This window comes from Onychostruthus taczanowskii, unplaced genomic scaffold (genome assembly GCF_017590055.1).
Source record: "Onychostruthus taczanowskii isolate IOZ18803 unplaced genomic scaffold, ASM1759005v1 scaffold72, whole genome shotgun sequence".
In the NCBI taxonomy this organism is placed as follows: domain Eukaryota; kingdom Metazoa; phylum Chordata; class Aves; order Passeriformes; family Passeridae; genus Onychostruthus; species Onychostruthus taczanowskii.
This window is the reverse complement of record NW_024505008.1, coordinates 36,088-61,074: the sequence shown is the minus strand read 5'-3', so window position 1 is coordinate 61,074 and position 24,987 is coordinate 36,088. Positions and strand designations below refer to the sequence as shown.

General features: G+C 40.8%; 2 protein-coding genes across 5 annotated transcripts in view; one reads left to right on the top strand and one right to left on the bottom strand.

Moving 5' to 3' along the window:
• Positions 1-15,135, top strand: part of APBA1 (amyloid beta precursor protein binding family A member 1) — an 84,003-nt gene extending 68,868 nt beyond the window's left edge. For both annotated transcript variants that reach the window (XM_041422177.1, XM_041422176.1), the window contains 7 exons: positions 189-275; positions 843-1,028; positions 4,382-4,561; positions 5,343-5,555; positions 12,435-12,554; positions 13,198-13,338; positions 14,664-15,135. In XM_041422177.1, the coding sequence (XP_041278111.1) occupies positions 189-275; positions 843-1,028; positions 4,382-4,561; positions 5,343-5,555; positions 12,435-12,554; positions 13,198-13,338; positions 14,664-14,735 (999 nt within the window). In that variant the 3' untranslated portion in view covers positions 14,736-15,135. The remainder of the gene's footprint in view (positions 1-188; positions 276-842; positions 1,029-4,381; positions 4,562-5,342; positions 5,556-12,434; positions 12,555-13,197; positions 13,339-14,663) is intronic.
• Positions 15,136-16,660: 1,525 nt separating this feature from the next.
• FAM189A2 (family with sequence similarity 189 member A2) overlaps positions 16,661-24,987 on the bottom strand; it is a 29,832-nt gene continuing 21,505 nt past the window's right edge. For 2 of the 3 annotated variants that reach the window (XM_041422178.1, XM_041422179.1), the window contains 3 exons: positions 23,919-24,068; positions 21,922-22,205; positions 16,661-20,798 (listed from right to left, as the gene is read on the bottom strand). In XM_041422178.1, the coding sequence (XP_041278112.1) occupies positions 20,592-20,798; positions 21,922-22,205; positions 23,919-24,068 (641 nt within the window). In that variant the 3' untranslated portion in view covers positions 16,661-20,591. The remainder of the gene's footprint in view (positions 20,799-21,921; positions 22,206-23,918; positions 24,069-24,987) is intronic. The other variant, XM_041422180.1, reaches the window with a different exon arrangement.

Below are 24,987 nucleotides of genomic sequence, written 5' to 3'. Positions count from 1 at the left end.
TCACTTTCACATATATGATATAGTTTCCACATCTTTGTGTTTATCTTTTGCTTCTGCAGTCTAATACTCTATCCTGCATTGCTGTTCTGGTGACTGTGTCTTAGTGTTCCCCTGTACGTGAACTAGCATCATTATTAGTAAGTATGTTATCTAACATGTTTGTTTGACTCTAAGCCATTTATTTGCAGGCTCCAGAAGGTGAATCTCAACCCATGACTGAAGTGGACCTCTTCATTTCTACACAGAGAATAAAAGTACTGAATGCAGACACACAGGTATAGACATAGACACCTTTGTTACTATTGTTGGAGTAGACTACTGGAATAGACTTTCCACATACATTAAAATTTGTCTTTAAAATGTGCTGGATCTTGTATTCCCCTCTAGGCAGAAATCCATGGTCAAGAGCCATGTCATACAAGCAATTATTCTGGTGTGTCTGCCTGTAGAAATAACTAGAATTTGTGGGTAAGATAATTGCAGTCAGCTTATGTCTTCTGAGCCATGCTGCATCAAGTATTGATTGTGCCCAGAGTAGCCCAAAATGTTTAGCTGCAGTAATTTGTTTATAGTCCTGTACACATACATGCCCAGCATATGCAGTTTCTGCAGTTGAGGTCTTGATGTCCTTTTCCACAGAAAAAACCCTGTAAAACTTTCTCTTTGTTTTATTTTTGGAAGGTGAAGCTCTTGGTTTCTATTATATCTCCTTTCATGCATGACAGGTATTACAAACTTCACCTAGCAGAGGTCTTACAGCTATTTGTGTGTTTTGATAATACTAGATGTGCAATAAGAACTTAGTTGAAGCAGCTGATTATGTTGGTTTTCTTATTCCCCAGGAGACCATGATGGATCATCCCCTGCGGACCATTTCTTACATTGCTGATATAGGAAATATAGTTGTTTTGATGGCTCGTAGACGAATGCCACGCTCTAACTCCCAGGATAATGTGGAAGCATCTCACCCCTCTCAAGATGGAAAGAGGCAGTACAAAATGATTTGCCATGTCTTTGAGTCTGAGGATGTAAGCAATTACATTGTCTTGTAGTTTTCTAGGAGTGGAAAAGTAAGCACTTTTTGATAGGTCCAAAGTCCATTGTGAGTGGTCCTGTTTGCTTTTTAACTGCACCCACTATTTCATCTAAGCAGAGGAACTTGTCTGCCACTTAGATGTTTGGACATGGCATGTCATGGAAGTTGGTGTTTATAGAAATGCTTACTTTTTTATAGCTTCTTTAGTGCCTTCCCATAACAGTGATAGGAGGGTCCAGTTTCTACAGTTTGCAAATACCAGCTCAAATTTTGCATAAGAGAGGGAAAGTCTATCAGAGGTGCCTATTTTCATTGGGAAATTGTAATCCCAAGTCTTGCATTGAGGATCAGTCATTGACGCATACCAGAAAGGTGATTTTTTATTTTTTGGGTGGTTGGTGTAGGGGCTGTAGTTCCTGTCATCTTATCAAAAAGCCAGCAAAGAAAGTTTGTGATTTCAGCAATCCCAAAATATGCTGAATAGAGATACAAATGATTAAATTTTAATATATGGCACAGTTAAGGTACTTTACACAAGTCTAAGTTACCTTACACAGGACTTGATGTCCTGTCTTCACAATCAGTGTGTAAATTGCTGATTTTATGTGCTTTTTAAAAGTAACTTTCAGTTATTGGAAAGTAAAATCAAACGTACTAGATTGAAGTGGTTAGATATGTAGTTTTTAGGATCATAGTCAAGTTAGTCCTAATAATCTGGGAAACTAACATACTCAAGAGAAGTAAGTGAATATACCAGTTTCTTCCATGTCTTCCAAACTACAGTGAACAGCAAGGACTTTGAGATGGGAAGGTTTTCTTGAATAAGGAGCTGATTTTATGAATGATTTTATGTAATCTGTTCTAAACCTGTGTCTGAATAGATTATCTGATAGCACATGAATGTATATACATGACCCAGTGCTGAAGTTAAAAAGTAAGGACGAACAATGATAAAAGTAATCCTGGACTAAAATTGACAGAGTATAAAAATTCTGGATTATTTCCACAAAATAACATGTAAACCTGTTTTGCAAAGCCTTTTTAAGAATCTGGTGTGAAATACAGTAGCCAATGTATTTTTTACTTAATAACATTTGATATGCTACCCACTTTGAGGCTGCTGTTCCTGTGTTTCTAGTCACAAGTTTGAACACTGCTTACTCTTTTACTGGCCAATTGAAAAAGCAGAAACCAAACTGTCAGGTGCCAGAGTCTGGGACTTATTTGCCTTCACCATGGGGTGTTCTGACGCTTTGCACGATCCATACTTCCCGGATCTGTTTCCTAGGCTGCTGTTAATACTTTGGCTAGCTGAAATTTGAGCTTCTAAATCTAAGGTTTGTTTGGGTCAGCCTGTATTTGTGTCATGTGTGATCCTTTCTATGCCTGTAAATCCAACTGGCTTGTAAAATGCCTGTAGATCCAATAAAAGCATTGCTCCTTGATGGGGAAAATATGCTGAGAAAATGCAGTTTGTATCAACTCTCCTTAGTCATGGTGTATAGCTCACAGGTAACTTGCCAAATTTATCTCAAATACTGAAGTGACTAACAGTCAGAATGGAAGGATTGCAGCACCTTGTTAGCAGCAATGAAATGGCAGCTTCAGGGATTTTGTACCACCAATGAAGTCATATGGCCTGTTTATATTACAAAACTTGTCTTTTCTTCTTCTGGGACAGCTGGGTACTTGGCAGAATCTATACAGTAAGTGAAACAGAAACTGTAAGCCTGTGAGTGGGTGTTGGCCAGAACATGTCTCTGCTTGGATGTGTCTTTGTCTAAGGAGGACAGCGCCAGATTTTCAACTATTTAGAGGTGTACCTTTAAATGAGTTGAACCTTACTGATGTCTCCAAATGCCAGGTGTCTAAGTGGGAGCTGGTCTCTTCTTGGAGTGAAAATGCATGTGTATGAATGTAAAGTTTGCACTCTTCACTTAGGTTACTGAATTACGGAGGTGCACTTTTCCCATTTTCTTGCTGTCCTTGCTGTCAAAGTTAGGTTGATCTTAGCTTTGGTAATATACTTCCAGTCTATATATTGGTCTTTTCAGCACCAGCAATCATGCTGTCTCATCAGCAGGTTTAGTGCTAGTCTGAGCTGTGTAAGATACAGCAACATTTTTATTTCAGTGTTGGGAACCTTTTCTTTATTAGGGATCAAACTGGACTTTAAAAATGGCCATCAGACTGTATAAAAGTACACCTGAGCAGCATTCATTCATTACCAATACCCTGCCAGGCCTCCACTGTCAGCTGTAGAGTTCTCCATTTCTCTTCCCTGCTTTTGCCACAGGCAGCACTGTGTTTCAATGCACATCATAGCCACCTCCTGTGCACTGCACAGTGCTCACTGCATGAATCTCTCCACCTATACACAGCAGTGCTCTGCACCATGCTGTGCTTTGCTCTCCTGCCCATTACTTGCCTGACAATGGTTACTGTGTCAAAAACGGGCATCCCTCTGGCCTTGCTTGGGACACAGCTTTCCCCACGTCTGCCTGCTGCCCAGTTTCAGTCCCACACCTGCAGAAATAAACCAGTTCGTGGTGGGAGCAATGCAGTGTGGTGAGAGGTGCATTTGGTGGTTTTGGGTGCAGACAAGATGCTGGGAAGCTGCAGGTGCAAGAGGGTGCTCACAAAGGACAGAATGAGTAGGAAAGAGGCAGAGAACTGGCAGGATTGTGTGAGTTGGAAGGAGGGAAATAGGTGTAGGGTATAGAGGCTGAAGGTAGTAGCAGGATGAAGAAGGAGATGTATACAACCATTTGCAGTTACTTTAGGGTTTGATCTGGTCACTAGTTGCTGCCTTTTTCCTCTTTTGTCTGAGGCCGAGGTAGGAGTAGTCACTATCAATGTTGTAAAAGATGGTAGGAAAAGTTGAAAATACCCTTTTAAACGTGGTTGTATGTTTCCTAGTAGACATTTTTGTTTTCACTGCTGGCTTGACAGCGAATGACGTTGCCTCTGCTGAAAGGGAGAGCCATTTGAGAGCAGCATATGTGGGAAGAATTATAGGTGCAAGCCACAGTCACTGCAGTGACTCTACCTTTACACTTAGATTAGCAGTTATTGCCTGTGAAAGGATGTCTTTCTCATGTTTGTAATTTATAATTGCTTACTGAGCTGGATTCATGGCAGAGCCGAAGTGTTGAGATTTTGTGGGTCTTTAAAAATTAATTTGTAAGGCACAAATATTTTTTAGACTGGATTGCAGTAACTTGTAGGTTCATCAACTTGATGATCCATTTTACAATGTGATTGTAACAGAAAGTGTCAGTGGACATGACCATCAGAATGTTTCACTTTTTTCTTTTCTTCTCCCTTTTCTGGGAACTGCTACAGGCGCAGCTGATTGCACAATCCATAGGTCAAGCATTTAGTGTGGCCTACCAAGAATTTCTGAGAGCAAATGGAATCAACCCAGAAGATCTTAGCCAGAAGGAATATAGCGACTTGCTTAATACCCAGGACATGTACAATGATGATCTGATTCACTTCTCCAAATCTGAAAATTGCAAAGATGTATGTCTTTTTTTTTCCCCCCCCCACAAATATACTCTTTATCAGTTGCAGGCCTGTGTTGGTAGAAACTAAAAAAACATTAATACTTCCTGTAAATTATCTCAGTTAGTCTAGAATATCCTCCCTAATAGGACACCCTGTCATCAGTTCTCTTTCAGAGGCAAACAGTGAACCCCAAATTTATCAGCAGTCAGCTGATTAACCATCTGTTTCTGTTCTTTTTATCAATTTTCATACATGTTTGAAAGTGAATTTAAATTAGATTAAATGATTAATACAATTTTAAAAATTACAGTGAACAACATAAAATTCATAGAAGCACTGGTGTTTATGAACATGATTGATTCCAGGTTTTAAATAATTGTATGTGCCAGAAGGCTTTGCAGCTTGCTTAATAAAAACAAACCACTGTGCAACTTGAATGCACAGGTAGTGTTTTTCCAGTGCAAAGTTGTAAAGTCTTGCAGTCTTTTCTTATTTAGCTTTGTCCACCAAAGCCCATGGCACCAGGGTTTCCTTCACTGGAATTTCTTCTTTTCATAAACAGAAATTGCTTCTGAGGGGTGTTCAGCACGAAATCTGTATTGTGTGTCATTTAATGTTTGAATGCAAATGAAAGGTAGTAAAACATGTACCCTGTCTTGTTTGCCTTTGAATTAGGAGGGCAGGTTGCAAATGAAGATGGGTATATTTGTTGGCTTTGTGAATGTTTGGAGCGGAATGATAATAGTTCATGGGTGTGAAAGAAACCTTTTTAAAACATTTTTTTCTTACTATACAGGTTTACATTGAAAAGCAGAAGGGAGAAATTCTAGGCGTGGTGATTGTGGAGTCTGGCTGGGGATCCATTTTGCCTACAGTTATCATAGCCAACATGATGCATGGAGGACCAGCAGAGAAGTCTGGGAAGCTGAATATAGGGGACCAGATCATGTCAATCAATGGGACCAGCTTGGTTGGTTTACCACTCTCAACATGTCAGAGCATTATAAAGGTAGGGAAAATGTTTCTGGAAGCTACACATTTTAAAATTATGAGCAGAAAGTATAAAACTGAAGTAAATTCTTACCAAATGTTTGCATAGCACTTGCCATTTCATGATCTGAAAAAATAGTGTGAATTATGCTACACCCATTTTCTGACTCCCCACAGGACCACAGAATGGGTAAGGTTGGGACCACTGGAAGTAGTCTAATCCAACCTCCCTGCTCCAGCAGGGTTGCCTAGAGCATCTTACTCAAGATTGTGTGTCAGTGGCTTTTGAATATCTCCAGAGAATGGGACTCCAGAGCTTTTCTGAAAATCTGTTCCTATGCTCAATCTCCTTCACAGGAAAGAAATTCTTCCTCATGTTCAGGTGAAACTTCCTGCATACCAGTGTTGGCCCTTTGCCTTTCATTCTATTGCTCAGGACCACTAAAAAGAGCCTGACTGTATCCTCTTGACATCCTCCTGTCAGATACTTACATCGATGAGGTCCCCTCTCAGTTTTGTCTTCTCAGTGCTGAACAGGGCCAGCACCCTCAGCCTTTCACAGAACTGTGGCATTTTTTAGATTAGGAAAGATCTCTAAGATCATTAAGTCCAACTGTAAACCTTTTCCTCCCAAGTGAAGTGCTCCAATCCCCTAATGATAGCCCTCAACAGGTCCTGCCTGCTCCAGGAGCTCCATGTCCCTCTTGTGTTGAGGAGCCCAGAACTGGACACAGCACTCCAGATGTGCCTCACCAGGGCTGAGCAGAGGGGCACGATCACCTCCCTTGAACTGCTGGCAGTGCTTTTCCTGATGCACCCCTCAATAACATCCGCCTTCTTGGCTACAAGAGCACTGCTGGCTCATGGACAACTTGTGCTGGCGCCTGGGATTATTCCTCTGCAGGTGCACTTGCCCTTGTTTAATTTCAGAAGGTTCCTTTCTGCCCACCCCTCCTGCTTGTCAAGGTCCTTCTGAAGGGTTGCACAGCGCTTGGGTATCGGCCACTCCTCCCAGCTTTTGTGTCATCAGTGAGCTTGCTGAGGAGGTGCTTCATCTCTGGTGGTAAGTTAAATGAGATTGGGCCCACCAGTATTGAAGTTTGGGAGACACTGCTATGCACAGGCATCCAAATAGACCTGTGCCACCAATCCCAACCCTCCGAGCTCTCATTCAGCCAGTTCTCAATCCACCTCACCACCTGCTTCCTGGGCTTGGCTATGAGGTTATCCTGAGAGACAGCATCAAAAGTCTTGATCAACTGCAGAATGACAGCATCCGGTGCCATTCCAGACTGCTGTGCTATTTACTTGTGTACCAGGGCTCTGTGCACAGCTTCACAAGGGAATATTTTGTGCAGAAGGAAGATATTACCAGGTACACTCTTGAAATTGTATATCACAAATGGAGCCATAGGTGCCTAATATTGTCATAAGCCTTACTAGCTGTCAAATACCTCTTAATATTTGGATGAAATAACGCAAGTGCTTTTTTGTCTGTTTGTTTATACCGATTTTTAAGGCTTTAAAACTTCGGCTTAAAGACATACCCTCTGTGGCATCTTTGCCCAAGTTATTGCAAAGTGCTTCTCGTATTTGGTCCTTCTCTTCACTTGCCTAAATGAGGCATTTTAACTGGAAGAGCTTTCTTCTAGTTATCAGAAAAGTAAGTGACAGTGGAAAGCTTGCAGGTCATCTGGAATTGAACAGTGCCTGAGGCAGCTGTAGCATATAAAGGAATAAGTATTTCAGCATCAGTGTTTAAAGAGCAGGAAAGATGCATCGCTAGAGAGTGTTTGAGACAAAGTTCATTAGTTATTTATTAGCTATTTATTGAAATTAGTTATTTGTTGAAATGGTCCTGCCTAGCTCTGGATGTCATCACATGCAGACACATGATGTAATGATGGTGGTACATTATACAGACATTCTTCCCTGATTTTTAGAAATGTACCTGTTAGACTTATGCATTTAGGCAACTTTTTGATAACAAGTTGTATTATGTAGCTTTTTTCTTTCACTTTGTATTTTTTTTAATTGCAAAATAAATTTACCATTTATAAGGTAAATTTGCAAAGGTAAAAAAAGTACAAAGTAATTTTTTTTTTCTTCAGGGATTATCTCTTAATACTTGAACTGAGATGTTTGTTATAAAGACTTTCCATTCAGGCTTCCCAAAATGTTAATACCGAGTTCTGATAAGTAATAGATGCATAAGTCACCGAACAAGTAATTTTAGATTCGGTGAGTAGAAATGATAGCATGTGTGACAAATTGAAAGTATGGCAAAAACGGGCTTACATTTCTGAAGAAAGGAAAAAGAAAAATCATGTTTAATATCTTTGTGCCAGCATCAGCAAATTTAGGCTCTTTGTGATTGCTTCCTATCCCACATCATTTTTATTTCTAAAACTGTGATAAGTTATACTTCCCTTATTCAGATGGAGATTTTGTTGTGCTCATCAGTACTTTCTCAATACAGAACCAACCAGCTTTGCTGTTTCTAGCTTCCGCAGGCCTCTCTCTTCTTCCCTGATACTTACCACAGTTTCCACAGGAACTGCCAGCCTTTTTTTCTGTCTTTCTAAAGAGATGATAATCTGTATGTTTGCAGATCTTCATAACCACACATCTGGAGTTGTTCATATAGCTCTTTTGGAAACAAGTATGTATATGAATGATCTAAGTGCAGATGATTAAATGGGGTAGAAATATGCCAGATTTCAGATTTCCTTAGTATGCTGGAAGGATTCTTACGAAAAGATGATAATATTATGTGGATAAACATATGTCACAAGCACTTCAAACAAGATAATTCAGTATTGTGGATGTAATCTCTGCTCCTAATTTACCATAAACCAGTTGTAAACTGATGGAGCTTGGAAGAAGCTTTCCATGTGTTGTGGCTATTCCCTAATAGGATTATGCTACTTCTGTCTTTTTCAGAAGCATCTGGTACTGGCTACTATCAGAAGTATACTCAGGAATTAGATAAAGAAAGGTCGTCAAAATACAATTTTTTTTGTTTCTGATCAGTTTACATTACCTGTCTGTATACTACTGAAGATTACCCACTTCTGCAATATATGCACTTTTTGTAAAAAAAAAAAGGGTGTTTCATTAGGGACCACATTATTTTTTTTCCCACAGGGAATACACGTAAGTAACTTGCACATTCATCAGGGAAGTAAGGACATGATGATATCAGATTTATTCTGGGCATGTACCTTGAGTGAATTCAGATGACTGAAGTTAGACACTTAAATTTCTCATATGGGCATTCCCATACTCTGCATGACTCCTACTTTTCAGGATTAGAACGCTGAATCAAAAGCCCCTTAGACTTTTCCACAAACATCATGCCCACAGTGTGGTTCAGGTTGAGAAGTCCCTGTTCTCTACAGTATGTGGTGTTGTCAAGACCTGCCTGGAGAAAGTGAATGGCCCTTGAGCATGTGAGGTGCACTTCTAATTCCTCACCAGAGTACAGGAGTCCATAGCCATGGAAGAGGTGGAGTTCAGACCTTCTTCCTCCTGAGTGTGGAGTACAGGCAGTTCCACGGCCGTGAGCTTTGTCATTTTGTGGTCAGACACCCGTTTATTGTCTTGCCGCAGCCTTCAAGAATGAGCTAAGCTGAGCTCAGCACTGTTTGAACAACTGTTTGCACCCAATGTTGGTTACATCCAGTGTAAGGCACTGACAAAAAAAACAGACTTCAAGGTAGTTCATCATGCCAGGATGCCAGTTTAGATACTCAAGTCACTGCTGGATGTGGAGCTCAGCTCAACAGAATCAGCAGCAGTAAACTGTGTGTAGAGACTTCACTATATTACCTTAGCTACAGTAGAAACTACTTTCCAGAATTAATCATTTGAAGTCAGCGTCTGACACCTTGATTGCAGTGAGACCTAGATTTCAGTTGTACCTATGAAAGGAATTCAGAAGCAGATACTGGAACTGGCAGGTGTTTAATTAAGTGAGCTGAAAGTTGCTGTATTTTTTAGGAAGCATTTCATTCTTTATGTGGATTTTATTTGTGAACAGATTTAGGGCTTATATTTTGTGTGAATTAAGCATTTCAAAAATCTCTCTTAGCAATCTCCAAGAGCTCTGAGTACTTAAAGTCGTACAAGGGGTCAAGATGGCATTTATTTGTGGTTTATTACATTTTTGTTTTCACAGAGCCTTATGAACACAATCTCTGGGTTTGGCAGTCACTGCTGTAACTGGTCTAGACCAACATTTTGGTTCAAAGTAGAACAGCCTTCTTAAGGCTGTGCCTACTGGGATTTAAATAACTCCAAGACTGGATACTCCACAGCCTCTCTGAGTAATATCTGTTTTACCACCCTGACAATAAAAATAAATTTTTCTCATTCAATTTTCTTCTAGTAGCAAGGAATTCATGGTGAATGTGATATAATTCAATTGGAAGAGAGGAAGAGTACTTGGAATGTATCACGCTCTGTCTTGGGGTAGAGGGTGAGTGAGTAGATAGTTTAAAGGTTAGGATAAAAGTGCAGACAGCTAAGGGTGACACTTGTGGGTGTGTGCTATAGGATGCCTCATCAAGAGGTGGATGAGCCCTTCTACAGACAGCTCAAATCAGCCTTGATGTCACAGGCCCTGGTTCTCGTGGGGGACTTAAACTATCCTGATGTCTTCTGGAGAAGCTACACAGAAAAGCACAAACAATCCAGGAGGTTCCTGGAGAGCACTGGTGAGATCTTCCTGTCACAGATGGTGGAGGATCCCACAGGAAATGGGTGTGCTGCATGACCTCATCCAACAAACGGGAAAGAGCTTGTTGGAGGTGTGAAGAGTGGGGCCAGCCTGTGAGCAAGTAAGATTGTAACCATGGTGTTCAGGAGAGCTTATTTTGGCCTCTGTCGGGATGTTGACAGTATCCCATGACAGTATCAAGCTTCGACAGAGAAGGTTGATACTCAAGGATCACTTACTCCAAGCTCAAGAACTATATATCCTAATGTGCAAGAAGTCAGACGAGGGGTCAAGAGACCTGCCTGGATAAATTAAGAACTCCTGTCATTACTCAAGCATAAGCAGGAGATACACAGGTGATGGAAGCAGGGTCAGGCCTCTTGGAATTCATATAGAGTCAGTCAGACTGAGGAGAGATGAGACAAGGAAGACCAAGGCCCATTTAGAATTAAATCTGTCTGAGGATGTCAAAGAAAAGAAGAGGCTTCTTCAAGGGCTTCTTCAAATACATCAACAACAAAAGGAAAACAAAGGATAAAGTGGACCTATTACTAAATGGAGGGGGCACCCTGGTGGCAGAGGACACACAAGGCAGAGTTACTGAACAGTGCCTTTGGATTGGTGTTTGCTGTCAAGACCAACCCTCAGAAATCTCTGACCCAGGAAATGAGGGTAAAGGACTGTTGGAAGGAATATTTTCCTGTCGTCAAAGAGAATTGAGTTAGAGAACACCTAGGCAAACTCAAAATCCACACATCTATGGGCCCTGATACAATGCATCCATGAGTGCTGAGAGAGCTGGCAAACACCATAGTAAGGGTCCTGGCCGTCATCTTTGAAAGTTCATGGCACTTTGTGGACTGGAGAAAAGCAAATGTCACCCTGGTCTTCCAAAAGGGCAAGAAAAAGAACTAGAGAACTACTGTCCAGTCAGCCTCACGTTAATCCCTGGGAAAGTGATGGGACACTTTTTTCTGGAGGCCGTCTCTGTCCACATGAATGACAATAAGGTGATCAGCAGTAGTCAGCATGGATTCACTGAAGGTAAATCATGCCTCATTAAAATAATTGCCTTCTATGGAAGAACAGCTACCTGAATGGATGAGGGGAGAACAGTGGATGTTCAGCTTCTGCAAGGTTTTTGATTGTGTCTCAACATCCTTGTAGGCACACTCAGGGAGTGTGGACTGGGTTAGTGAGTAATAAGGTGGATAGAGAATTGGTTGAATGGCAGGTCCCAAAGGGTCATAATCAGTGACACAGGGTCAGGTTGGAGACCTCTAGGCAGCATTGTCCTCAGGGTTCAGTACTGGTGCAGTATTTTTTGAGTCAGTCATCAATGTCTTCAGTGAAGGGGCAGAGGCCTCCTCAGCAAGTTCATTGACTCCAAGCTGGAAGGAGTGGCCGATAACCAAGTGTTGTGCAGCACTACCAGGCTCTTCTTGGTGGTGCTGAGCAGTAGGACAAGGGGCAACAGGCAGAAACGGATGCACAGAAAGTTCCATGAGAACTTAAAGGAATAACTAGTGTAGGTGACCATGCACTGGAACAGATTTCCCAGGGAGGCTATGGAGTATCCCTCACTGGAGATATTCAGGAACCATCTGGACACAATTCTGTGCCATGTGCTCTGGGATGACCCAGCTTGAACAGAGAGGTTGGACCAGATGACCCACAGGGGTCCCTTCCAACTGTACCCATCTTGTGATTCTGTGAATAATGGAAACTGTGTGAGAGCTGCTTATGCAAGGATGATACAAGGGCACCTACTGTTTGCTTGACAGAGTTTAGTATATTTCATTAGGGAAGCAACTGTTTGGTAACTAACTTAGCTACTTACTTAAAAGTCATTGGTCATTTGGTGAGCTGCATAGATGTGTGTTTTAATACTCCTTTTATGTATTATTTCTGTTATCAAATGAAGAAACTGCTAACAGGAATCTAGTTTTCCTAAAACAGCTTTTTGTGCCAGATTTTTGGCAAGAAAAATTTGATGTTTTATCACTCATCTCAATGAATATTCTGTTGCTTGTGTCTGGCATTCAGTGATCAGATTCTGGTACAATGCATACAAAGATCTATTTATTCAAGGCTGCTCCCATGTCAGCATTCTAACACCATATTTTTTTTTCCATTCATGTTACATGTTTAACTCTCAGTTTGGTGGGTTTTTTTCAGGGTTTGAAAAACCAGGCCCGGGTTAAACTGAACATAGTTAGATGCCCTCCAGTAACCACAGTCTTGATCAGAAGACCAGACCTCAGATATCAGTTGGGCTTCAGTGTGCAGAATGGGATCGTAAGTAGCTTCCATTGTTTCTGATCAAGCTTTAACACACATGAAACTTTCTCTCTATTTGTGGTTAAGTTTCAGTGTGAGAAGAGAGAAGCTGCTATTTTCTCCCTTACAGCAAACATGATTTTGCATTTGTGAAATCTGAGATATAAAAGTTGTGTTAATAAGAGGTTTTGTCTTTGACTCTACTTTCTTCACAAATTTACAGTCAGAGGAATAAAAAAGTTGTTTCAGCTTAAAAAGCCAAAAACATGTGGAAGAGTCTGCTTTCAGCATGCTGCATCATACATGTCTTTAACCAAGCCATTGCATGATCTCAAAAGCAAAAGCGTGTTCTTGATCCTTTTTGTTGTAAGACATCTGCCTAATGAACATCATTAAATTGAGGTCCTTCATACATTCAGATTTCCAAACTACAAGACATGTAATGTACAACAGAAAGCCTTTTCTGACAGTTTGTTCTGCTCTTGGAAGAGAATATCCATTAGCTACTTGTTACTAACAAATTTTGCTTTTGAGTCAGTGATTGATTGCACCTTAGAATTTGCTGTTGCAAGTCTGTGTTTAAATGTTGATTCATATATTGCAGGCAAAAAATGTGATGTTCCTTATCCAGCCCATGATAAATTTGTGCTCTCCCTTCCAGATCTGTAGCCTTATGAGAGGAGGCATAGCAGAGCGAGGAGGTGTGCGTGTTGGCCATCGGATCATTGAAATCAATGGGCAGAGCGTTGTAGCAACACCCCATGAGAAGATTGTTCACATCCTCTCAAATGCTGTTGGTGAGGTAAGGACCAGCAGTGTGTCTAGGCAGTATAGCAGAGTTCATTGCTGTTACCAGTAACAACCAGTGGAAACTAGTAACAAGCAGTGTCCTTCAAGGGACTGTACTGGGACCAGAACTCTGTCTGTCGTGTCTTCATCAGTGACACAGACAATGGGATTGAGTTGCACTCTCAGCAAGTTTGAAGGTGACATCAAGATCAGTGTGCTTAAGGAAAGGGATGCCATTAGAGGGACCTAACAGGCTAGAAAAGTGGCCCATGTAACCTTTGTGAAGTTCTACAAGACCAAGTGCAAGGTCCTGCCTCTAGGTCTGGGCAGTCTCCAACATCAAGAGAGACTGGGGCTAAAGGGATTGGGAACAGCCCTGAAGAGAGGAACTTGGTGGAAGGAAAATTGGACATGAGCCAGGAATGGACACTTGAAACCCAAAAAGCCAGCTGTACCTGGACTGCATCAAAACCAGTGTGGCTAACAGGGGGGTGATTTTCCCTCTGTATTCTGCTCTTGTGAGACCCCACCTGGAGTGATGTGTGCAGTTCTGGGGCCCTCAACATAAACAAATAAACCTGCTTGAGCAGATACAGATGGAAAGGGTGAGAGGGCTGGAGCACCTCCCCTGTGAGAAAAGGGTGAGAGAAGTTTGGTTGCTCAGCCTGGAGAAGGCTCTAGTGAGACCTGGCAGCAGCCTTTCAATGTGTAAAGAGGGCTTCCAAGAAAAATGAAGAGAGGCTTTTACCAGGGTCTCCAGTGCAGAGCAATAGGCAGTGGTTTTAAACTGAAAGAGGAGAGATTTAGATCAAGTGTAGGAAGAAATCCTTCACTATAAGGTTGGTGAGCCACTGGAACAGATTGCCCGCAGAAGTTGTGAATGCCTCATCCCTGGAAGTGTGCCAGGCCAGGTTGGATAGGGCTCTAAGCAACCTCTTCTAGTGAAAAACCTCCAACAGGGCAGTTTGTACTAGACGATTTTGAAAGATCCCTTCCAATTCAAAGTTCCATAATTCTGTGGTTCTACCTCTATTGGCCCGTTGCTAATCAAATCCAAAAAGCTGAAGTGAGAGTAAGCCTGCACACCATTTCTTTCATTATTTGTCCCATACTTCTGTGCTTTAGAAGAACCATACCTTGAAAATATGACGTGAACAAATTTAGATGGTTCATCAATACTAAACATATTGTTTCATAAAATCATCACCTGCAATAGTTTAATAAGGGTATGAAAACTCTCATTTTACCTTTTTTCCTGCCTTGTATGACCTTATCTGGGTCCTTCGTGTGAGGTATGCATTTTTAGGAACATCGATTAATTTGGCTTCTTTCCTCTAGATCCATATGAAGACTATGCCAGCTGCCATGTACAGACTGTTGACTGCACAAGAGCAACCAGTTTACATCTGAAGCTGACACCTCACCACCACAGTGTGCATGGAAGATGTTTTTCCTCATTAGTGCTTGTGTCTGTAGTGGTGCATTTCTGTGTCTGCAAAGACATTTCTTTCTCTCTCTCCCCCCCATCACAGATACAAATACACTGTTGCTCTCTCCTTCATCCCTTTTTCCTCTTCTTCCCCCCATTTTCCTGCATTTTGTTAAGGCGCAAAACGTATCTGTGGAACTATTTTGGTTGTGTCTTTTTACAAGTGAAACTTCATACAGTTCCACATGCAAAACAGGAAAATAACAGCAGCACAGTTTACAGCAGTATTCACAGATGGCTCTGTTTCATGCTACATAATCAGGTTTATTTCTGTGGTTGTAATTTTACAAACTGAGTAAATTAAATGTTGCTGAATGAAAAATTACTTTACCAAATAGATAGAAGTATAGGGTAAAAGGTGTTCTCTTGGATATCCTGCCTGTGACTTTGCTTCTCTTGCCCTGTTTTCTGACAGGCACCAAGCTCAGTAATAAAGGTTTGTGTCTGTGGGGAAAGTAGAATACCAAAATGATTATTTTGCCCTCAGGAAAAATTGCCTGCTTATGAAGACTCAGTAAATGCTGCTGTTGTAAAATGAATTGTCCAAATACACACCTTTTAATTCCCCTCTGTCTTCAGTTCTTCACGATATTAGGATTCCAAAAGATACTCCATCAATTGCTAAAACATGTTATTCTTGCATTACTTACACTAAGAAATTTGGGAGGCATTTTTTACAGCTGCCTCCCCCTCTCTGCCCCCAGGTTTCTCCTAGTTTTCTTCAGCTTTGTGTTTCATAGTTCCTTCCTGATTTTAGAGGTTAAAGAAGTGGGGGGGGAAATCTTTAAATAGCCACAAGAAAAATATTGAGGGGATCTGCTGAATAGCTACACTTTTTCTAGGCTCTTAATTCTGATTTTGGTGCACATAGCCATGTGTGCCAGTGTATATAGACATTTTTAAAATTGTGCTTCCTATTTATGAAGTTTGAATATAAGAGATCTGCAGACTATTCTAAGTAATTTTGTTCTCTGAGCCAGTTTTAACATATATTTTTGTCCAAAGACCTGTCTAATTTTATTGACTTCCTGTTTAGTTCATGATATAGGTAACAGATGAAAGGATGAGGCAGGAATAAACTTATTTATTTTGTTATATAATTTAGCTTGTGATTTTTTCCCATATGTATGGCACTTACAAGAGATATGTGTGTACTATATGCACTTGTATGAAGATGATTAACTGTAGGGATGTGTGAAATCTTGTATTTGATTAGCCTCTAAGTTGCATGCTAGAGACAAAAGGGGAAAAGGGGGCTGGGTTGGGTTCTTTGGTTTTTTCAAGAGGGTTCAAAATAAAAAAGAAGCAGTGTCTTTTCTTCCTAGTGAGAGAATTCCACATTCTCTGTAGTTACTTTTTTTCAGGACTGTATACTGGTGTTTATACTGAAGTTGAACCATGCGTTTAGTCCAGGCTAGTATGTTGATTTCTTTTAAACAAACAGTTTGTGCTGTGTTTTGCTGTGATGGAAAGGCTCAGTGAGATAAAAAGCAGACAACACAAGAGCAGACCACACACAGCCACACGCCACTTCTGCTTTGCAAATGCGGTGTTGTTCATAGTCACTTGTGTCTCACTTGTTGTGACGTGAGCTGTGCAATGTAAGCGTTGCTTGCAGTCCAGTGATGATCCTAGACATTGCTATGGGGATTTATGGAAGTGGGTGTGTGCATGTGCACGTGTTGCAAAGACTGCTGAGAAGCACTGAGCACTCTTGTCAGGGGTCCAATTTTTTGGCTTTCTAAAGTCACGGATAACTACGGCCTGATCAGAGTTAAGAGGATGAACCGTATTTCTGTGGGAAGCAGATATTTAAGGGACATAATGAAGTGGTGCATAAACTGTTGTAGTAAGGGGATATGTTTTAGTGTTGAGATTAATGTACAATAACTTGATTTTACTGCATTTCTTGTTATATAATTTAATCCAAGGCTCCAGAATAGCGGATTGCACAACAAAATGGTGTTAGTTTTCCAGGTTAGTACTTAACTCTGCTGCCTCACTGATGCAACAAGATAATTAATGGCTTGTGAGTATATTGTTTAACTGTAGACATCTGGTTTATGGTAATTTGAACCTTTTTTCTAGAACTTTCCATATATATAGTAATAAATGTAAATATGGTATATAACCATGTACAATTTAGATTATATACAGTGCAGCCTTTCAATAAATTGCCTGAAGAAACTTAGTGAACTCTTGAAGACAGTTATCATGCTTCTGGTTCCTGCTATGTGTATGCCCTCCACTTCACTTGTTTCCCCATGTCTAGCCCATGTGGTGAAGTCTTTAGCTCACTTCACAGGGAAATGAGGAAATTCTGAACATGCAAATGTATTAAGAGAAGAAACCACTGTTTCTTTGGAAATCTTGCAGCTGGGGGTTTGTGAAGTTACTGTTAATCCTAAATAGGTGCTTAAAATTAAGCAAATGAATGCTTGCAGGACCAGAGCTTAGCAAAAAAAAAAAAAAAAAAAAAAAAATCTCGTTTTTTCAGTTACAGTATGTGCATAAGATTTCTAAACTGAGAGGTCCATAGTGTGTGCACACTTCTGAGAACAGTCTTGTAAACAATCCCATTTTACTCTGTAAACAGAAAGTTTCAAGAAAATGGAACTCCAATGGGAAAGCTGGCTGTTCTCTAGACTGTTGCAGCGGTTTGATAGATCAGATATGGGGATTTTTAACAGATGCAAAGGAACATTCCTTCAAAGGTTTACATTCCTTCTTCAGTGACAGACCTGAATTCTTTTTCTTTCATCCTTGCTGCTTCGTACAGTCTAATTAACTCTTCAGTGTTTACATTAAGGATGAAACATCCCTTGTATTTTTTATTTTTGAGAAGTTTCATGTTTGTTTTGAATCTTGTTTGAGTCTCAGTTTGGATTTCCAAGTTTGCTAGCTTTCCTTCTTTTCTAAAAGAAATGTATTTCTCAAGACAGCAACATGGTTGAGATCTCTTGTATATATTTAGCGCAGTACCTAGACTATGAAGTTGTACTATTGTTCTGTAAAGAGGATGAATAGAAATTATTGTAAAGCTTTGGGAAAAGCATAGTATTGTATTTGTAACAATATTGTTCTTTGTAAACATTTAATGATCTCTATATAAAAATATAAATATATATATAAATATATGTGAGCCTGGAATGTTGATCTTGCACATCTACTGAATGTAATTACTCTGATGTTTCCTGCCACAGGTCTCTGACCTCTCTAATGAAGCTGTGCTGGTTTGATTTGGGGGAGAGACAGAGGGGAGAAGAGTGGGCTTTTTGCTTTGCAGGGGATGGGTAAGGGGTTTCTGGCCAGTTATTTTGTTGTGATGTATTTACTGTGCTACGTTCCTTTATTTAACAGAGCGCTAATGTCTGTAAGATTTGCAACAATAAACTACAAAACAAAAGTACCTCAGACAAGGCTGAGAATTTGCTCATACTGACCTAGAGGCTGACTTGCCAATGCTGAATGCATGCATAATTGGAAGGTGTCTGAACTTCTTTTCTGCCACTTAGTGTGGAGTAATTCTTATCTGTGTTTCTGCAGGCTTCAGTGAAGCAATGCTGTTACCTTTTAAAACAGCATTCTTTTCAGGCAATACATGACACTAGTGCTCCTAAACAAAGGTGATTCCTAATCTAAGGTAGCATCCCAGTTTTTACTGTGTGAAATGCCACTGATGTGATTGTGACAGAAATATTATTTATTTGACTGAATAACTTTAAATAGCAACTTTTCATAAATGGGGCTTTGATAAAAATTCTTCACATTTAAGAGTAGTTTCTGAAATCACAGTTTACCTTTCAATGTCATCAGCATGATTTATTATTAAAGACCTAACACCATTTGAATAAATAAAAAGTAGAGTTGTGATATGTCTGTCCCTAGAATTAATCCTGCAACTGCCTGTGTTAAGGTTAAAAATATATTTTTTAAATATATAATAATAAAATAAAAATATATAATGAGAGATTATGAAAAATACGATCATATTTGAAAGTCAACCAGAAAAAAGCCATCCAGGGAGTGTTTCTTCTGGTGAGCCTTCATAGGATTTTCTGCGCCTCATAGGTTCTCATGAGTACTTTGAAAGCACAGAAATGGCAATATATGCCACAGCTGATTCAGAAGAAAGCTAAACATGGGCATTCAGCCATTTAGTTCATAACATGAAATACAAACACCATCAACAAGAGAGAATGAAGTGTTTCACCTTAGTTGCTTAAATGACAGACAGAAGCAATTGGGAAGTCCCTGGTAAAGGGCACAGTAGACAGGCTGAGCTTGCGTTCTGCATTCCCCTGTGTACCACCCTCCATCATCCTATTTATTCTTACCATTATCTGTACATACCAATTTCGGTGTTACAAACTTTTCTGTATTTTGGTGGATAACCATAAGCCCTTACTTTACAGACAAAAATTTCAGCAGATTTGCTATATACACGGGGGACATGTTTCTTGCCCTCTCCTTCAGTGTTTTTAATGGCTGGGATCCCCAGAGAAGACAAGCAGACCCCACCCCAGTTCCAGCACCCTGTAGAGCCTTGCAGGCTGAAGAGGTGATGCTGGTGACCTGCGTGGACTGACAGTCAGTGTCAGGGCTGGGACTGTAATTTAAATAAATGTTCAGTGCAGAAGCATATGGAGCAATGCTGACGTAAAATGATGGTACACAAAGAGTTTGTGATCCATGTGCCTCTTGCCTGAGTAGGGCCAGGCCTGTGCTGTGCTTTGCGCTGCTCCTACAGGGATGTCCCTTGGCCACAGAATAAATTAAGGTGGTTTGTTTTAAGAAAGGAGCCTGCAGGCAGCCCCAGTGGTACTCAAAATGCTAAACACCATCCAGCAATACATGTGTGTCCCTGCCTTTGTCTAGAAGTGCAGCAGTCCCATGTGAACAGCCCTTCTGTTTGACTGTAGAAGTGATGAGTAGAGTTTTTCTCTAAGAAAATTTTTAATTACTTCAGATGACCTAAATGGAGTAAAATGGTGGGATCTGCATAACTTGTGCCTTTCCTGATGCTGCACAATCTGGGGTTCCCAGCACCTGAAGGAGTATAAAATTAGCCATACTAGCTTCTTTGTTCATAGCACCTGCTGTAACAAATAGCATTTAAATGAGACTACACAAAGAGTGCCTTTCTTCCCAGGACAGTAACAAGCCAGCACCACCCATTGCAAAACACCTGTGCTTTTGGGTTTGGATGCTGTTCCATCATTAAGACAAAAATAATGTTCTGCCATTAAGAGAGAAGTTCACTGAGCCAAAACAGCACTTCTTCAAGACAGGTTTTGTTTTTAGTACAGTTTGCACATCAACAACCTTGTTGTATAAAGAGTAATTTTAGAATTCTGTACACCATTTTTTTACTAACTTCGTTTGTATCTGAAGGTCTCCATTTTATGACAGGAGATTTTAATTTAAACTAAAGTGCCAAAAATTTGTGAAGTTCTTCAATACTGCTTTTGACAGCTCCTTCCATAAGGATGATGTATCATCATACCCCACAACTACATGTTACCAAACTTCACAGAGATGCAGGGCACCAATGTATCACAAACAGATGAGCTGCAGCTGAGAGCCCAGTAAATGTCAGCTTTCAATCTGCTCATTACTCTTTGTAGAATGATCTTTGCCCTTGGAGTCTGTGCTTAGGAGTATTAAAAAAGAAGGTGATTATTGACAAACCCACTTGCCAGAGATGATTTTCCTCTGCCATATGTGTATATGACAGAACTGCCCTGGCTCTGCTGAGGAACAACCAAAAAGCCAGCTCAAAGCACAGTTTCTCTGACAACACCAATAACACTGTGAGGCCGTTCATGTTCTGCTCTTTGGATTCTCCGCTCTGCTAGCTGTTCCCCCTCTGTGGTGAAAGTACTCAGGTCACCACAGCTCTCCAGGTACAGCAATCCAGGTTGCAATCTGGAAGGTAACACATGGACTCTCAATGATGTGGCTTGCTCGGCAGGTGTCATCACCTTTAAAAGGAAAAGAGAAGTTTAAATCAGTTTTGTTTTCTGGTTCTTGTTCCATTAAAATAGTTTTTTTACCCAACTAGGAAGAAGCTACTTATAGTGTTGTCTATTATGTTTAAAGAATAATTTAGAAAGCTATGAAACCCCTAGAATTTGCCAAGGAGGCATGGGAAAAGCAGTCCTACTTGGGAAAAGGAGTGGGGTGACTTTTTATTTTGTTGTTGTTTGTGGGGTTTTTGTTAGGTTGGTTTAGTTTCCCCCTCAAAGGTGCACAGGAGTTCTCTCACCCCAACCTATGGCATGTCTGGTATTGTTATAGAAGGAACCTAAATGTTGCTTCCTTGCAGAAGCTACTGAACTGTAATTACCTTCAGGCCTGTGTGATAAATTAAATTCTCGTAAGGAGCCTTTTTCCCTCCTGTTTCTGTCAAATTTGTCAAGGCATTTGCTGCCTGAAGGCTGCAGTGGGAAATCCCACTTTATTTGCAGAGCCTAAATGCCACTGGTGTGTTTTGCATGAGAACCCAAACCAAAACCAGCTGTCACAGCAAATCACTTGTGCTACGCATGAATCAATTTATCTACCCAAATGGTCTGTAACTTACCAAAACATTTGTTTGATGAAGTCTGCAGTGTCTGATACTTCTGGATATTAATTCCATTAATGTAAGCACATATTTTCTATTTTCTGCTTTTCTTTCTTTAGTACTAGGTCTTATTTTTATCCTGGGAGCCAATCACAAAAAAGTTGCTTCTAGTGGGTTGACATAAAAATTTCCTTGTCAGCCTCCATTCCTTCTGGTTTGCAATAGCAAATGCTTATTTATAGCATCTTCTCCCTCTCTCCTGCCACACTCAGTATAACATGATGTTATGTTATTTACAGTTCATGATTCCTCAAGAGAAGACTGACTCAGTTTTTAAATACACACATACTCTGGCTTCTAGCTGATAGAGCAGAAAATGTCACAGCCTCTCACACACTCCCTACATGAAACTGAAGTACTGAAGGAAGCCAATTTGGTCCAAAAACTCTGACACACAGACTGGCAAATGGAAACCTATATTTGCCAACCAGGGGCAGTGGGTTTCCACATCATCTGATCAGTACAAGTAATAAAACTACCTGCTCAAGGAAAGTGGCACTGGTGACAGCTTCAGCCATGTGTTTCTCATCTGACTTTAAAACAGATTTGATGTTTTCCACCAAGTCATGTATGTCTGGGCTCATGCTGCAGGACTGCTCAAGGATCCATGCCACACGCCGTTTAGTGTCCATGTAGGACTTATAATCTATCAGAGACTGGGGTCTTCCCCTGGAAGCTCTTGCTCTTGAACTCTTCCGCAAGGTGACAGCGTTCAGTGGATTTACATCATTGAGTGTTGCAGTTTCACAGCTGAGCACTGTCCCTGAAGACAAAGATGAAACAAAGCAAACAATCCGCATAGTTAATGGAATTCCCGGAGATTCCCCTCCTCATTCAATGAGGATGCAATGCATGGTTTAACCTTGTACAACTTAACAGTCTGGCATGGTCAGGGAGGTATGGAAGGCTCACTCTATTGGATTTACATAAAATGCCTGTAAAATAGTCATACATAGCTAACATGTCAAAGCGTCTGGAGGGACTCTTCCCCTTTGTCATTTTGTGTACGTCTGTTTTCTTTCTCGTTTCTGATCTGAAGAGACCTGAAATGCCTGTTGAGTGTTAATGTAAACATAAAGGTAGAAGGCTTTTATGATGTCTCCTAAACTCTTAATAACTTTTAGTTACTAGCAGTCAAGAGGACAAGTTGTACCTGAAAACAACTACCTGCCAAGCTGGAAGCTAATAATACTACAAAGTAGAAATTCAATGGAAAAAAACTCCAACAACCTAACCCACACCAAAACATTCAAAATTTCCTTGCAAGGACTAAACAAAGGGCAATACAGAATCAATCTCACTGCCTTTGGTCAAAAATTCTACCTTTGGTATAAAAAAGTTACCGAATTTTGACCCCATTAAAAGGAATAAAAAACGCAAAACCACACCTACAGATTGTTCAAGAAGCAGGTTAATGTTGGCTTCAGACCAAAAACTGTTAGGAGATGCAAAACTTCCCAGCAAGAAGAGCAGTAACTTGAAGCAAATTCCTCTGTTGCAGTGAGTTCCTATTCTGCAGCACTCGTGACTAACTCAGATCTAACTGCTGAACAGACCTAACCTCAGTAACACCGAGCCTAAAGCTTCCAAATCCTCCTGACATGGGGTCTCTGTACAGCAGAAGCACTCTGCTTTCACAGCTATGAATAGGCTCTGTGTCATGTAACTATTGCTTCAGCAGCAGATTCTCTGGGCTGCCATGGTGGAAGTTGATAGGAGGACAAGAAAAAGCACATGATACAGCGGAACCATGAAAACATCCCACAAAATCAGCAAGTGTAATCCAGATGGGCATGCTCCCAATATCCAAAATAAATGGCTGTTACTAACATGCCCCTTGGCACTTACATTTTGAGTGCTGGTATATATCAGCAGTTACTGTGGGGATTCCAGTATCCTCTGGTAAAAACTGAAAGACCCCTGACTGGTGCACTTTTCAAGACTGTCAGCAGTATCACGGACTGTGTAGTCACATTAGCAGTTTTCCCACATTAACAGAATTAGATCACTGACACCAAAGCAACTTCATGAACTCTCCACCATGGGTTGTGTTGAGTTTTTCAGGGTTTTTTTTTTTGACAACATGAGGACTGAGAAAAGGGGAGAGAGTTTATAGGCTAATACCAAATCCCCAAGCCAATTTTGCTTTAAATTGCTCACACTGACAACTGCACTTGTAAGACTTTAGATGTCAGTGCACTGAGGAATCCTGCATGCTCTCTCTCATTTTCCACTACCCCTCCCTCATACCCAGACCCTGCTACAGACCCTGTTCCTAGATATGAAAACCTAAAGAGCAGCAAGACTAAGGAGTTAGGTGGAGAAGTTTTGGCAAAGCACGAAGTACTGTTATGTAGGTGCTCTGCTGGGAAACAGAAGCTGATTTCTGCAGGTACTAGGTTCAATGTACCGAACTTCTGAGAAGTGTTCTTTTAAAGAACCATTACACAATCACTGACAGAGAAAACAGAGTCACCTTGAGGCGGCTGGCAGTGCAGGAGCGCAGGGTCGCTTTTAGAACATTTCCGCAAGGGACTGAAGGCTCTCCTGTTCACTCCAGCAGGCACACAGCTTGCATTTAAAGGGGAAAGGCTCACTCTGCTGGAAGGCTCCCGAATTTCTTCAGCTGAATAATCAGAAACAGAGAAGTAGAAGTAGTCAAAATAAAGCTGATCTTGAGAAGCCATTATTAGACTGACTTTTTCCCCCCATCTGTAATGGGGAAATCTGCAAATCTGTAGTGACTGGACACAAAGGTCTAGAGGTGCATGTATGTGTGCACAGACCACGCTGAACAGTAACATTGGTCTAAAACTTGTTTAAATATTTGCAAAAACCTGTTCAGCCTTATGCAACCGGGGTAGCAAAAGACTACAGTCTAGTACAAAAATCACCTTAAACCACCTGATCAGAGAGGAGGGAACTACAGCTTTATTGGTGAAAAACTGAATCTCACAGAGCCCCAAATCCTTCTGCTTATAGGCAGTTGTACCAAGATATGACAGCATACAGTCAGAGAGGTCGGTCAACTTTTGCAATTAGGTATCTTGTAAATCAGAGACCAGTCCCTAAAAAAGTATTAAAATCTTTACTTAAATATTTTCCTGGTTTCTTGTGATATGCTATATCCTTCCCACTCCTCCTTTTCCGAGGAGTGAAACTATGTGCTGCAATTTAATGAACATGACAGGATGCAGCTGTGTACATTTCTCACTAAGCTTGGTTCTGTACCTCCATCTAGTGGCACCTGGCATATTACAAAAAACAATCTTGATCATTCAGGAGTTAAAAAATTTGTAGTGGGCTGCCCCTGGCTGGATGCCACAGCCACGCCCCTCTGCAATTGGACAGGGGAGAAAAAATATAATGAAAGGCTCATTACTTGAAATAAGGACAGGGAGAGATCACTCATCAATTACTATCACAGGCAAAACACCTTCTCCCATCCCTCCCTCAGGCTTTATCTTCTGCCCTGCAGCGGCGCAGGGAACATGGGTTATGGTCAGTTCATGACACGTTTCTGCTGCTGCTCAGGGAGAGGAGTC